General features: G+C 37.8%; 1 protein-coding gene across 1 annotated transcript in view; it reads left to right on the top strand.

Annotated features, from left to right (window-relative positions):
- Positions 1-14,757, top strand: part of LDB3 (LIM domain binding 3) — a 239,403-nt gene extending 224,646 nt beyond the window's left edge. The window contains exons 17-18 of the mRNA XM_089780066.1: positions 262-377; positions 4,806-14,757. Of these exons, the coding sequence (XP_089636192.1) occupies positions 262-377; positions 4,806-4,895 (206 nt within the window). The 3' untranslated portion in view covers positions 4,896-14,757. The remainder of the gene's footprint in view (positions 1-261; positions 378-4,805) is intronic.
- The last annotated feature ends 1,754 nt before the right edge of the window (positions 14,758-16,511 follow it).

Below are 16,511 nucleotides of genomic sequence, written 5' to 3'. Positions count from 1 at the left end.
TGTGTTTATATTCACAGCCATAAGACTGCAATTAAAGGGGGGTTTTGCTATGATTTTTTTTGCATTTAAAAAAGAAAGGAAGAAGGGAAAACTGGTAAAAATTTCATCCTTGGAGAATTTGAGTGGCGTGTAGAACAGAATTCGAAGTAAAAATAATCCCAAGAATCATTGCTAGGCACATTCTCTGTTTCTTCTTGGTGTAATATGCTTGTGTTCAGAGTTCATTCTATTTGTTTGTTTGATTGATTGATCGATTTTTAGATTACATCGCTTTGTTCAGCACAAAATGCCATGGCTGTGATTTTCCTGTTGAAGCAGGAGATAAATTCATTGAAGCCCTTGGACACACTTGGCATGACACCTGCTTTATTTGTGCTGTAAGTATCTGCATTCAAACCTATATTATTATTCTAGAATCTTATTAGAATTTATGATATCACACTGAGGGAATTCAGTTTAGTAAGATGGTGGGCAGTAGTTGATTGGTTTTAATTGCACGTGTGGGTTGTTTTCTTTTTTTTCCCTCAGTTTTCACCAGAATAGCTAAATTTGATTTAGGTTGATAATGGTAAGAAACACTAAGATAAAATTCATGCTTTTTGAGCAGATTGGTATTATTCTTAACTACATTTGCTCATAAATCAGAATTTAAAATAGATCTCTAGCAATGATGTTATCAATAAATTGAATGGTGTGAAATATACTGTATTCTCGGGGAACAAATATTTATACAGTTGTGCAATTTGTATTTTTATACAGAAAGGAGTCAATTCAGAAAAGTGAATAGTAATTAATACAGATGTTAGTCATCATTCAGTCTGCTTTTGTGCATGTGTATAGGTAATATGCACGCGCGCACACAAGTAAAAATCTATATAATAGTAATCACTTATCACTAAGGGTGCCATTTATGGAGGACAAGGGGGGCAGTAGCCCACCCCCAAGTTGGAACCCCTGGATTTCATAATTGAGGTCTGCTTAAAGCCCATGCCCTGACTCCAGAGGCAGGTCTTAAATGCCACAGAGTTTGAGCTGCTTGCAGCTTTGTCTTTGGGGCAGGGAGTTTGTTATAAAAAGAGGGAGGTACGGTGATTAAAAACAACAAAAGACTGGTCATTCAAGTAACTGAAGGTTTGTTAGATCAACATGAAACCATTGCCAGGTACTCCACTTAAAATATAGGGGGAGAGAGTAGGAATGAGTGTTGTGCTACTGGGATTTCCATTTGGACCACCACTGTTAAAGTTTTATTAGTTTCTAAGGGAATGTCTAGACTACAGAGAAGATTGATGCTGCCACTCTCGATCTTCCAGACTTCAAATTAACCAGTCTAGTTAAGACACCTAATTCAAACAGAGAGGGGCACTGTGGTCAATGATGGTGGTCCTGCTTCCACGAGGAGTAAGGGAATTCGAAGGGAGAGTATTCCCCCTTCAACTTCTTGCAGTGTGGACAGTGCTAAAAGTCAAGTTAAGGTACTTTGACTTCATCTATGCAATTAACGTAGTTGAAGTTGTGTATCTTAATTCAACCTTGTCCCATTGTGTTGACATACCCTAAGGTGCTACAGGACTACTCATTGTTTTTTTAAAGTTACAGACTAACCCCTCTGACACGTTTAAACTTATAAATGTTCTTGAAAAAGAGGTAAACAGGGACTAATCCAAAGCTGACTGCAAAGAGTTGCAAAGGGGGTCTCACAAAACCGGGTGATCAGGCCACACGAAAGCATATGGAATTCAGTGTTGATAAGTGCAAAGTAATCACATGGAAAAATGTAATCCTAACTCTAGATACAAAATACCTATTCCCACTCAAGAAAGAGATCTTGGAATCCTTGTGGCTAGTTCCCTGAAAACATCTGTTCAATGTGCAGTGGCAGTCTAAAAACTAAAAAGCTAACAGAATAATGGGAATCATTAGGAAAGGAATAGATAATAAGCCCAAATGCCATATTGCCTCTATATAAAGTCACTGTATGCCCACATACTGTGTGCAGATCTGGTCACCACAACTAAAAAAGATATATTGGATTTGGAAAAGGTACAGAAGGGGAAACAGAAATTATTAGTAGTAAGGAACAGCTTCCATAGAGGGAGAAATTAACAAGACTGAGACTTTTCAGCTTGGAAAAGAAATGACTAAAGGGTGGAGGGGATATGTTAGATGTCTAGAAAATCATGAACGATGTGGAAAAATAGAATAATGAAATGCTATTTATTCCTTCACTGACATAACACAAGAATTAAATTAAATGTATAAATTTAAAAACAAATTATTTCTTCACAGTCAACCTGTGCAACTCTCTGCCAGGAGATGGTGGAAAGGCCCAAACTATAACCAGGTTCCAGTAAGAACAAAATAAATTCAAGGATAAGTCCATCGGTGGCTACTAGCCAGATTGGGCAGGGATGGTGTCCCTAGCTTCTATTTGCCATAAACTGGGAATAGGAGACGGGATGGATCAGGATGATTGCCTCTTCTGTTTATTCCTGCTGAAGCTCCTGGCATTGGCCATTGTTAGCAGACTGGATACTGGGCTAGAAGGACCTTTGGTCTGACTCAATCTGGCCATTCTGATGTTCTTGTATAGAGCTGAAATGAATCTTCCCCCTGCTGTAACCCACTAGAGCCCACTCCCCTTCCAGATCTGAGATAGCGCCCAACAGTCTTAACTGGACTTTCTCTCCAGAGTTAGTAACAAACTAAGAATATACATTCAAATTTTAAGGCTAACCAGTGTCCCTTAAGTGACTTGCCACAAGATGTCAGAATATGTTAGCGTTAGAGTTGAGTGGGTCTAATATTTAATTAATTTTCTTCCTTTTTATATAGGAATTAGATACAGTGCTCTGTCAGCTAACTGCTAAGTTGTCTGCCAAAAGAGTACAGTTTTCCAATGCCTTAGTAGCTCTGGAATAGAGATGAAGTGTGGGGAGGGGGGGCACATGGGGTTGGTCCCCCCACTTGATGCTTGGCTTTTACTGAGCACGCTCAATAATACTGTTGAAGCCTCTGTTCTCAGTCCTCCCCATACTTTCATTCTCATCCCCTCTCATAGCATGCACAAGTTGGGCACCACTCCCCATCTTAAATGATGCCCCTGCTTATCACCTGCCATGATTGTCCCATTTGTACTCATCCAGTTACCCACACCCCCCTAGAACTATTAGCAATTTTCCAAGTCTCTCATCTGCTACAAATTATAAACTGTTAGGCTGTTTCAGCAAAAACAACAAGGAGTCTGGTGGCACCTTAAAAACTGACAATTATATTGTGGTATAAGCTTTCATAGTGACATCCTCCAGTTATTCACTGATTCCTTTGGGGCTAGATGCCTCTAATGAACTTTAGGAAGTGTAGAATTGATTATTTGTGTTGAATGTTAAATTAACTTAATGGCTGCTGATTTCTCCATGAGATATTTTCTTCAATTATATAATACACTCCTTTTCTGAAACTGGGAATGTCTGAAGTTGATACATGCATTTGGATTAGTGGACAAACTGATGCTTGCACAATACAATCATCATTTTCTCTTGGTTCAACATCAGTTTTGTCATAAAAACGTATTTAATCACTTATAAAAGATGCCTTCTCTGAATATCTCCAGTTCTGGTGCATTTGCACTTTTAAGTAATTTCTCACTCATTCATTTTAGTTGGCAGGACCTAAAGTGTTTGAGGAGGTGATTCTTTGTTCTATTAATGTAATTTTCACAACTGTCCCACACCAGTTTATCCTGATCGTGTTACTGGAATCTATAGCTAAGCAGACTGAGGCTGTGTCTAGACTGCAGGCTTCTTTCGGAAGAAGCTTTTCCGGAAGAGATCTTCCAAAAAAACTTCTTCCGAAAGAGAGCGTCCACACTGCCAAAGCGCATTGAAAAAGTGATCTGCTTTTTCGAAAGATAGCGTCCACACTGAATGAATGCTATCTTGCAGTTAAGCTGTGATTACTATGGACGGAGTGGCTACCAGAGCACCTGTGCTTTTTCCTCTCTTTTGAAAGAACTCCCTCTTTCCCGTCCACACAGACCTTTTTCCAAAAGAGCTCTTTCAGAAAAAGGCTTCCCCCTCATAGAAAGAGGTTTACCAATGTCAGAAAACCCTCTCTGTTCTTTCAACTTTTTTAAAAAAGAACGCGATTGCAGTGTGAACATAAGTGACTTTTTTTTTAAAAGTCCGTTTTTTCAAAAAGACCTCTGACGTGTAGACCTACCCTACCATGGGTTTTTCTATCCCTGCATTTCTAACATGCTCATCCCAAACATTAATGTGCATTGCTTTCTGTCCATCTCAGTAGCATATTGCTGCAGTTAGCGCTCTGTGGTCTTATTGTTTCAGAGTATACATAGGGTCAAAGGTGAGAAGTCAGTGAGATCACCTACTCACAACTCATTCTTACGACTAGATTCTGATACCATCGTTCAGTGATTACTATCTAACTCCTGAAGTGGTCCTAGTGAAATCTATCAGAGTTTCATGGAGTGTATAGTGCTACTCACTGTGAGTCAGCATATCAGAATCTAGTCCTTAAAGACAAAGGAGTAATCAAGTGATTAGTAAAAGCTACATGTCTCTTTGTGATTCCTGATTGTGTTCAGGGCTGGCCTTACCATGAGGCAAAATGAGGCGGCCACCTCAGGTGCCAGACTGTGGGGGGGCTCCACTAGGACCCAGAGAATTGAAACCTTTCAAAGTTTTGGCCCAAGTGAGGAGGAATGGAGGCATCATTTGAGCTCCCCACCTCAGGTGCCAAAATGTTGTGGGCCAGCCTTGATTGTGTTTACTCTTTTCTTTTAGGTGTGCCACGTGAATTTAGAAGGTCAGCCATTTTACTCCAAGAAGGATAAGCCACTGTGCAAGAAACATGCTCATGCCATCAATGTGTAAAAGAAAATCTGGAAGCCAGTGGCACTTGCTAGCTAACATGTCTCAGTGGGGGAAGCTATTGAACACTTCTTAAGTATCATTTTAATCACTTGGATATTTCCAGAACATACTTTTGCATGGTTCATACAGAAAGTTGAATGAAAACTCAACAGCAAATTAATCAAATATTACTGAGTCAATATTACTGCAAAAGTTAGAACGAAAATTAAAGAGATTGAAATAAATTTTTTAAATGTTTTTTGCAAAAAATAAGTAATCAGAATACTCAGATCAATCTTAGAGCTGAGAGCATACACTAATATTTAAAAGCAATTGAAGACTCATTCTTGGTATTTGTTACAAGAAAATATTAAGTGCCAAAATATTAATTGTAAAATAATTTATAGACTCATAGCTAATAATTTTGAAATTAAGATTAGTGGGTTAGGATTTCTTCACTAAAAAGGAAATGTGATTCTATTATGTATGTCATTGTGCTGCCTCAAAGCACCAATTTCTTGACTTTTGCACTTCCTATAAGCCAAGGGTTCGCTACCTTTTTCTTTCTGAGTCTCCCGCCTCCCCAACATGCTACAAAAATGCCACAGTTCACGTGTACGAGAACTGTTTTTCTGCATATGAAAGTCAAAGCTGGCATTAGGGGTAGCAAGCTGGGCATTTGCTTGGGGTCCCGTTTCATAAGGAGCCCCACGAATCTAAGCTGCACAGGCTTCAGCATCAGCCCTGAGTGGTGGGACTTGGGGCAGTGAGGCTTTGGCTTTCTGCCCTGGGCCCTGCTTGGTGGACCTTCTGAAACCTGCTCATTCCCCCCTCCCCCTTCCCGAGGGCCTCACACCCCTGGCTGAGAACTGCTGCCATATGTTTTCCCAAACAATATGTATGTTTGTCTTGAATCCAAATAGAACTACAATGCTGAGGAGGCAATGTATGACTCAAACTCTCCAACCAGGACTGAGACAGAAAGTTTTCATGTAAATCTTCAGTCAGTGCACATGCATTATTTCATTTTGCAATCAGAGTGGAAAAGGAAAACGGACTTACTCTAATTTGCTCTTACATGGAATGAGAGACCATGTTATGTTTCTTGTCAAAGCAGATTCATCTTTCCATTTGCCTTCGAAGGGAAAACATCTAGTTACCACTTGTTTAGTACTGCAGCCCCAGCCTCCATGTAACACAGCTAGGAAGGGTATGAGTGGAAAATAGCCTGGGAGTGTTCTCCACTCAATTGCAAATCTTGGGAAAGGGGCATCTTTACTTATATGAATGTAAGTGAAGACTAATAAAACACTTCATAGAGCAGCACCAAATTCCAATCACATGCTCTTATTATTGTGATTATCTTCTTTAAATGAAATACATCCCAACTGTGGTTGTGGTTGCTGCAGTAAGAAGATACATAAGCTCGTACACATAAGACCGGGTTAATATATCACCTGTTCTAACAATTTAAAATCATCTGACATGTTCTTTAAAGTATTTATAAGAGTGCATATATTGTTGTGAAAAGCAGCAATTATTTATGGCATTGGTGATAGCTTTGTATTTTAAAATTTTGTATGTGAGACAGTAGTTTATTGCTACTTAGCAGCGAAAAATAATAATACTTAAGGACAGAAAGTTCCATCACTCTTCAAGTTTTCAGCTATTTATTTTGAGTGAGCATTATGATTTTATGATGACTGACAGCATACAGTACTGACAATGTTAACTCAATATTTCTCAGGCTCCAGCTACGTAGTATGGGGCCCTATTTTGATCCTACCTACATCCCAGTGTATCTTGGATTTTTACACAGTCTAAATATAAAAGTGGATCATTTAGTGGCTGGGTTTTTTCGCTCATAAAATTCTACGGCCATCTTAGGAAACATGCCGTATTTTCTTAGATTAAATAATTAAGAAAATATCTGATAGGTGGTAGGAGGATCAAAATAAAAAGGCTTTTTGTTTTTAACACTCAAGTTTCATATTGTCTTTGCTAACTGCACTCATATATTCTGAAAAAGTAGTGCTTATGTTAAAATTGTGCTCAGCAGATCTGAGTTGTGTGACCTATATTTATGCTATAGAGAATCTTGTTTTCACAGATCTTAGTGTTGTCACAAGAATCAGATTTGTGTATAGATGAATTATTCGTAAACAGTTTTGCTAGCATATTAGGTTGCAAGTATTTTTTCTATAGTAGGTATGTCTTTTTCCACTTATTAACCAAGTTTTCAGTTAGTGGAAATGAGCATAACACCACTGACTATTCCAGTGAAGGATCTGGCTCCTTGCATTCATTGCAGGATAAGTTACAATCATTGCAAGGAAACACTCGTTTTCCATATGATTTCTGTTCTCTGGACAGTGATGCAGTGTTCTTCTATCCACCGGCATTGCTTTTCAAAAATGTCAAGACCTTTCAAGACTCTAGTGCCACTCAACAAGTAATAGTGTTTATCACTCTTCATTATTTATTGATAGAATCAGTATCTGGATATATGGTACACCATGGATAGAGAACATTGCAGCAGCTCTTTCTGGTGGCTTTTGTTTGTTACCTACTAGGAGGGGTTTATGTAGATGCTACAACAGCACAGCTGCACCTACACTGTTGTACTGCTGTAATATAGACACTTCAGTAATGAAAGGATTTCCATTGCTGTAGTAAATCCATCCTTGAGAGGTGGTAGCTAGATCAATGGAAGAACCTTGACCTAATATCACAGAGGGTGTAAGATTTTTCACAGCCCTGAGTGATATAGTGAGGTCAACTTAAATTTTAGGTAGATACCAGCCTAAGACGTATACAATACATTACCCACACTTGAAATCTATATTTACATGCTATTTTTGCACAACCCCTAACCAGAAGCTGGTGCATGCTAGTGTACTATTTTGAATCTCTTATGGGTAAAATGCTATGAATCACCTTAATGGTTCTGCAATGTAGAACGTGCTCATAGGACAAACAAGATACACATGCATAACTTAGATTAGGACCCTTACATTATACAGTGCTGCTGTTATTCTGCACAAAAGGTAATTTTCAGGTAGAATGATGTGTATTATTGTTTATGTCTTGTAACAATTACCTGGGTTAAGTCAAAAGATTTCCTAAGGTAAACTTTTCATTCTAATTCATATGTGCAATTTTGCCTAGAAGAGAAAAACACTGTACCTCTGAATAGCCAAATGATGAAACTATACAAGAATAAGGGTTTTTAATAAAAGGTTCTTTTGCAAATCCTATCTTCCATTTAATTAAAAACAGTCTTCAATCTCTATGCAACTGAAAGTTCCATAAATAAGCTTAAGACATTTAATGATTTTTCCCCTTTTCTGTTTAATTGCAGCACAGAAAATAAAACACTTCAAAAGAACTTTCACTGTAACTAGCTATTGAAAATTTCTTTCAGCTTAACAAATTGTTAGTTTTTTCTTCATAAGATCACAAAAAAATTCAACCAAAATAAGAAAAAAAATTTAAGTTTGGTCCTTCAGTGGTCAGTAACATAAGTGAAATGTTTTTATTTAATGTTATGTCTTTTTATATTTAATAATGTGAATGTTTACAGCACTAAACACACGTATTAGTGTCTATTGCTGGGCAGCGTAATGTTTATTTGCAATACTTGTCTCCTGGTGGTAGACATTAATTCGTTTAGTATTTATAGATGGTTACATTTGCAATTGAGTGATTTAATGCCTGCAGTGATCATGTTAGCAGCCTGGCCTTTGTAATGTACTAAAATGTTGACTTTGCACCATAAGTGCCCTAGGTTTTAGGGGGTTTTGAAGTCTAGTAGTTAGTTCAGAAACAGATTGTAGTGTGGTTTTTGAGGTGAGAGTGAACATATCTTGCATGGGTTATCTGTGCCAATATACTAGCGATAAAAGAGATGTGCAAATACATTTAGAGATTTATGTTTTGGATATATTTATTAATGTGGTTTTTCAGCAGTTGACTGCTTTCAGCCAAGAAATGCTAGTTAGGAGACATAAGCAAATGTATATTCTCTAGATCAGGTCTTTAAATTAAAATTAAATGCAATGGTTCTGGCTTCCTTTGCTGTATAGCAACACTGAACATGTGGTTAAGTAAACTGTACTTTGAAAATATGTAGTTCCTAGAAGCTGTAACTGGGCAAGACTCGTACATTTAGGGTACATCTACACAGCAGCATTATTTTGGAATAACATCCGTTATTCCGAAATAGCATGCGAGCATCTACACAGCTAGCCCATTATTTCAAAATAATTTGGAAATAATGGGCGGCTTATTTCGGCATTAATAAACCTCATTCCATGAAGAATAACACGGCTTCCGAAATGGCTTTTTTGGAATAGCAGTAGAGTGGATGCTTCACTGCTGCTATTTCGAAATAGCTCCTCCCACAGGCCATTCAAAGTAATTACTCCCCCGTGCCTCCTGGAGCTGTAAATCGAAGTAGCACGTCCACATTAGGGGAGCCTGCCTCAAACTAATTTACAGACTCCCCTGGAGTAAAGACATGCTATTTTAAAATAAGCTATTTTGAAGTATTTCTTCTGGAATAGCTTATTCCAAAATAATCGTGCAGTGTAGATGTAGCCTTACAGGCCTTATTGTATCAACAGTTATTACTTAAAATAGCCTGACATGCAAGAGGCAAATGTTGTCTTTAGTTACAAAGGTCTGATTTGATTTATACTGGTGTAATTGAGAGCAAAGTTTAGCCCCAACTGGTCAGGTTTTTATTCTTTTTCTTTTCTAACAAAAATGTTTTTAAGAATATTCAAAAATGAGCTAACCCATCTGATTTAACCCTGCTGCCATAAGAGTCTGGCAAATAAGAAATAAATCTTTAGGTAATATTGTGGCTTATTAAAATAAGGCTTTTTGAACATTATTAGACATTTCCCTAAAAATTCAGTTTTAAAAAGACATAGTTCTAGGTAATCATTAAAACACATATATTAAACAGTAAAGGGACAGACCACTTTAAATGGCACTTGCATGCCTGGAAGTGAATCTCCATACACTTTCATTTTATTTTACTGCTATATCTGTTTACAGTGTATATGTGGAAAAATTATAGCTAGTTAAACAGAGCTTAAAAGTTATTGGGAAAATGAGTCAGTAAGAATGAGCAGAAGTTAAACAATTTACCTTAATATCTTAATCGCTGTCTAATTATTTCTGTCTTGACCGTTTACCCTTTGCATTAAGAGGTTCTGAATGGAAGAGAAATTGTGCCATGTCTGTTCTAAGATGGTCTATTGTTTCAAGGCTGGTGAGTTGTCTTTGTAAATCACAAATCTTTAACTCAACCAGAGTCTAAGGAACAAAAAGGAGCTGTAAAAAAGTGCTCTCAGCCACCCTTGTATACACAATGAAATGCTTTGTCATCCTGGCCAGATTAGAGAGCTCTGGCTAAGATTGAGATTAGAGAAGAAATCCCCTGCTTTAAACCTATAAAGCATGTCTTTAATTAAATGTCTATAAAGGTGATGTCCTCACTTCTCTGAGGAAGGACTGAAGAAGACACTAGATAAACTGTCAAACTAGTTGCATTACAGACTAAATTGTGAAGAATTCTAACATTTCCCCCAACTTTTTGTAGTAATAAATATCACAAATAGAGTTCAATCCTTAAAACCTTCTGGCTATTTTTTTGTTGACAGAGGAATTCCTCATCCTTCTCCAGAATGGGTTCAATTCCGTAAAAGGTCCAACGAGCAGGAAGGACACCTGCACAAGATGGTATTCTGTTTATAGTGCTATAGTAAGGCCGGAGCTCTGTTGTCAGTCCATACTCCACAACTTTCCTCTGATGGGGTTTCCAGATGTGTTGCCTAACTGGCATTTGTCTGAACCCAAGGAAAGCACACCATAAAGATTGACTGCTCCCCAACTGTGCATTATATGAACCACATGGCCCTGGAGGCTCTGAACTGGTGGTACCTCCATGGTGTGTGGGACCAGGGAAGCATGTAGGAAAGACTCTATACCCCTATGCCCTTTTGGGGTCTTCTCTTGCACATGTTGCTTTCCTCTATGCTGTGTTGCAGAGGAAAGAATCTGGCTCTCAGTCCTTCCTCTGACAAAACTTCTCTAAAGTAATTTTGCCCAAATAATAACTTTCAGATTGGCCCACAGACTTTAGGTTGTAATGACAACTAGAAATAAAAAATGCCTTCATAAGAGAAAAAATTCTTCCAAATTTCCATGGATTTTAACTTTCAGGAAGAGGTTGATTCATTTGCAGAATAAAGAATAATTATTAATTTGAAATTAAATAAATAAATTCTACCTGAAATAGTAAATAATTCTACCTTATTTTCCCCCACCAAGAAAAGCATTTTCTAGTTTAACTAACTCCATCATAAGCCTAAATTGCTGGGACATTTTAAGTACCTGGAGTGCCTTCAGGAGCAGAGCCCCTTAGCCAGGGGTGAGGAACCTCAGGCCCAGGGGCTGAATGCAGCCATCAAATTGTCTGGATCCGGGCCCTGAGGATCAGTGCCCTCTCCCCGCATTGGGAAGCCTGCTTTGGTGCTCCAGCTTCCCGCTGCCCTACCGTGGGGCTGGAGCACACAAAATCTAGTAGGCTGGGCCCCTAGGCTCTAGTGTGCGAGAGGAATGTAGGGAAGTGACTGCTTCTCAGTCAGTCAATAAGAGTTTGGGGGTTTTTTTGCTACTCACTTGTGTGTGGTCCACAACTGATTTTTTTCTGTGGGTCTGTAGCCCCCGACCCAAAAAAACGTTCCCCAGCCCTGCCCTTAGCTTTCAGTGGTTTCTGTTCACTGATCCGAATCAATGGGAGTGGCAGGAAGTAGCAGCTAGCATGTCCCTTGGTCTGCACTACCTTCCGTAGGTCGCATTGTCTGGGAACAGTGAACAACAGGCTATTGGAGCTGAGAGGCTATGTGCCTGCAGACACCTCAGGTAAACAAAACATCCCAACATTCCAGTGGTTTACGCAGACAAGCTGAGATGAGATATTTGCAAACTGCTGATACAGAGTCGGCTTATGAACTGGTCATTGTGATTTTTTACATTTTTTTTAACTTGGGAGGTTGGCTTACGGATGAAAGGGCTTATGATTGAGTATATAGGTACTTAAAGTTCACTCACCTTCAAAATGCAAATTTTCGATTAATGAAAAAGTAAATGAAAAAAAGATTCCATATTTTCTAAGTGTCATGCTTTTATGGAAGCCACTGAAAAACAAGCAATTAAATTAGTGTAGCTAAACGGATTTTTTTAAAGAAGTTAGAGGTAGACAGGAGGGATGGTTCATAGAAGAAGGTATGTGGAATAAAATGGCTGTTATAAGAAGTCCATGCAATTGACTGTCTTTTTGAAAGTTTTTGGTTGTTGCTGTGTATTAAAGAGCTTATGCTGGATTGTCAAGACTGAGGAAAACACACAAATTACAATATCTGTTCCTGCCAAGACAGTTGAAAAAATTACAGTTCAGAAAAGAGTGGGTATATAAAGGGGAAAAGGTTGTTTGGTGGATTTCAACAATATTATTGTCTGAACATATGTTAATTGGAAAATAATAGTATTTATGATGAAGATTAATTTAATGAAATCTTAAAGGATATTCTCTAATGTAAGTGTGCATGTACATATACTTGTAAAGTATGTGTATTACTGGAGAAATATTCAGAACTAAGCCATGGGTTCCTTTATGAGGAATGCAGTTTATTCATGCAAAATTTGAGCATGCATTTTTGCACTCAGAATTACATGTGCAAACCTTGAGCATATAAAACTTTAATACCCCCCCACCCCGTTTTTATGAATATTCAGGTAGATAGAGATTTGTGGTTTATGATAAACTGATCTTATCTACATTTGTGGCTGCAACATAATTGTAGAAGCAAAAGGTATACTTTTAAAATATTGGCTCTGTGAAACAATTCACAGACTAGAAAGAATAGTTTTTGTCCTAACTGACAGGGTAAGAAGTCTCAGGGGGAGATGTGTTAATCTGTAACTTTAAAAAATGAGAAGCCCTGTGGTATCTTAAGGCATGTCTACACTAGGAAATTATTTTGAAATAACTTATTTTGAAGTAACTATTTCAAAATAAGCATTATTCCATGTGTAAAGCAGGCGCTATTATTTCAAAATAACCAGACCCTTATTTCAAAATAACAGGCTTGATAGTGTGGATGCGCCGCCTGTAATTTCAAAATAAGGGGAGTTATTTTGAAATAACTCCCTAGAGTAGGCCAGGGCTTAGAGACTAACAAAAATATGTAAGATATAGCACTAAAACCAAATATTTTAAAAGTTCCCTCATTTATCTGCCAGCACCTGAGTTCAGGTTTTGCTTGCAAACACTAATACCATCAGAGGTACCTATTGCAAAACTACAAATTAAGGTTCCTACCCTTTAAATTTGATACTATTAGCTCTTTCAAGAGATGCACAAAACTCCGAACCAAAAGTCTTGGCTAGTTAAAACAGACAATTAAGCTCCATTCAGCTACTCTGATGACTACTGCTCAGTATAAGGGCAGAAAAATAACACTATTCCTGATTTTGGAATTTAAACAGATATAGTATCTCTGTTTATTTTCATTAGACAGTTTATAAATCAGTTTATTTTCATTAGACAATACTGTTGTCTAATGATGCAACACATGAAGGGGCAAAGAGTATACACAGTGAGGTTCATATTATGACGAATGAGTGCCAGTGTTCCAAAGAAACACTGCCTCTTAGGCCAGTTTTACACTATGAACTATGGTAAGTTCAAGGAACTTAAAAGTGAGCACCTGAGGCTATGGACAAATCAAATATAACAAATACAAGAAATTAAAAAAGCAAAAGAAAATAGCTTTTTGAGACGATAGCTATTCTTTTTGGCCTTTCTTTTCTCATCATAGGGATAATTCACTGTAAATGAATTAATGGTGAAAAGTTCAGTAAAAGCCTTTAGTAAGGAAACAGGAGCAGTGTATCAGGATATCCTTTTTCCGCACCAGAGTACCCAATACTTTCAATTTTATATACAGCGGAAGTAATTAATTGTAACAGAAAGAAGCACAGCTGTGTTTCCTGATGGCCATGGACGCAACAGCTACTATTGTTTAAGGCTGAGAAAGTGTGTTAAAAAGTGTTCAACTGCCTTGAGATTTTTTGTTGTCCTATGAATTTAATTTCTAGTCTAAGCTTTTGAATGTTATGGAATGTTAATACTATTTGCCTAAGGCCAAATTCTGCATCCCTTATTCAGACAAAACTACTTTGAACTTCACTAGGAGTTGTACCTCATTAAGGATTAAAATCTAATCCAGAGGTGCTGAGAACCTGTCTACACTAGGTAAAAGCAATGGAATTTAGAAATACTTCCCATAGGTCAGGATATAGTCCCAAATAAGGAATGCAAGATTGTCTCTTTGTTTTGTGGCTTTTAAACTTATTCAAATTTCATTTCCAAATGTGTGCAGGTACATGTGTTGGATTGAAAGCCTGAGAGAATATTTCTTTACCTTCAATACTTTCTTATTATGCATTTTGAATACACAACATGACCATTGATGGTATTTCTCCTAAAAACTACTTGGCTGACCGCAAGCAGTCACTTGATTTTTTTTAAATGCAGTTGAGCTGTACCATTGTAATATTATAGAATGCATGTTATAGAATGCCTGACTGTAAATGATTTCCCAGCGCTAGAGAAGACGATTTGTGAAGAACTGTAAATCTCTTGGAATATACAAAGGATTTCCATGCACTGTCTACTGTACTTCTACACGCATGAACAAAAAGATCACTTAGGTGCATCTATAACTGTAGTAATACATTTGTGGTTAAGGATATGTTGACAATGACACAGATAAAATAAAATTGAAGTGTGATTCATTACAAATTATGTGCTTCATCTGTACAGGACTCTGATCTGTTTCTTTCCAACAAGCATGCAACAAATTGCACACATCACGTTTACATCATTTCAATCTAGTGAGCCTCTATCTTCTGACATCTTTCTACACCAGGGTAGCTCACCTATTACTCCCATGGTTGTCAGCAAGTGGTTACCCAGAACCAGAGTTTTACAAAGTTTTACTGCGAGAGCAGATGAGGACAAAGGTATTTTAAGCATATACATCATGCTGAGAGTCCACAACTTTTGTAACAACGCTGAAAATTTTTTGTCCCTTGCACTGTAGAAATTAAAACATTTTTAACGCTGGTTCAGAGAGACTTGATACTGACAAACACAATAGGCCACAAGTGAGGCCACAATAGGCTTACTTGGTGTAAAAGAAGAATGAAGGTTTACTACTGGCAGCAACAGTAAATGAGGCATTTATTTGGTTGAAGGCCTCAGTCCTGGTCTACACTAGAGAGTTATTTCAAAATAACTCCCCTTATTTTGAAATAACAAGCGGCGTGCCCACACGACCAAGCCCATTTTTTTTCAAAGTAAGGGCTGGTTACTTCGAAATAATAACTCCTGTTTTCCACGAGGAATAACGCTTATTTCAAAATAGCTATTTTGATATACAGACCATCCGCATTCTAAATCCAAGATAAATTCCAAAAAACTTGGTCTTAGAGTGAAACAACTTAAAGCAGGTAATTTTTTTTTCCCCACAGCTGACTTCCATTTGCACAAATTGGTGAGTTCAGTGGCAAAGAGTTTATTCTTCCTTTAGTTCATACAAAGAATCCACAACAATGCAAGTGCATTTTATTACTGGGGAGAGATCATACTACTAATTTTGTGAATCTGAAACTAACAACAGTTAATAACAGATTAATACTTGAGTGAAGCCTTAGTATCAGCTGTGTTCAAAAATGTTTTTTCTTACCTATAAGTCATTTGATGTATGACGTACGTGGTGGTAGAGAACAGAGCCAAACAGGGCCAGATGGTGGCAGGAAGGCATATCCCCTAGCATGGAGCTACACTCACTAAGGGTATTCTACACAGCTAAAGTTGAGTTCAGCTATGTCAATTGTGTAGCCAAAGTTGAAATAACTTAATTCGGCTTTTGGTGCTGTCTACACAGCAGGAAGTTGAAGGAAGAACACTCTTCCTTTGACTTCCCTTACTCTTCGTGAAATGAGGGTTACTATGAGTCTGAGTGAGAAGTCTTCCAGCTCGACATTATTTTGATATAAAGACTTGTAGTATAAACATGCACTGTGTTATTACAGAATAACGTCAGTTATTCCAAAATAACACCACTGTGTAGATGTATCCTAACGGATAGTAATGGGAGATTTTCTGCTACAGGAGGAGGCCAAATGCTCCCACTACTCTTTTCTTTTGTGGGATGCAGCTAATACCACTATATGGCCAGCAAGCTCTGTTAGTGCATATCTGGGTAAAATGCCATGCTTTTGTTTCCTTCCCGTCCCCTTGAGGAAACATTTGCCAATTCCACAGTAATGGAGAGGGAGTAGTTTCTCCATTCTTCTTGTCTTTTAGGCATGGGTCAGGAAGGTTCTGGTCCACAAAAACTAACATACGGGTGAAGTACACATAAAGTCACCTAATAACTAAGGCATGCAAAGGTATCCTTTTTCATCCTTCCTAAGCTAAATATACCATGTTGTTATTACTCTTGACATGTTTGCTCCTAACCTTCTCTACCTGTGTTGCATTTCTAGTCCCAC

Source organism: Pelodiscus sinensis, chromosome 8 (assembly GCF_052426305.1).
Source record: "Pelodiscus sinensis isolate ZL-2025 chromosome 8, ASM5242630v1, whole genome shotgun sequence".
NCBI lineage: Eukaryota > Metazoa > Chordata > Testudines > Trionychidae > Pelodiscus > Pelodiscus sinensis.
The sequence above is the reverse complement of the archived record's forward strand: the minus strand, read 5'-3'. Positions and strand labels throughout refer to the sequence as shown.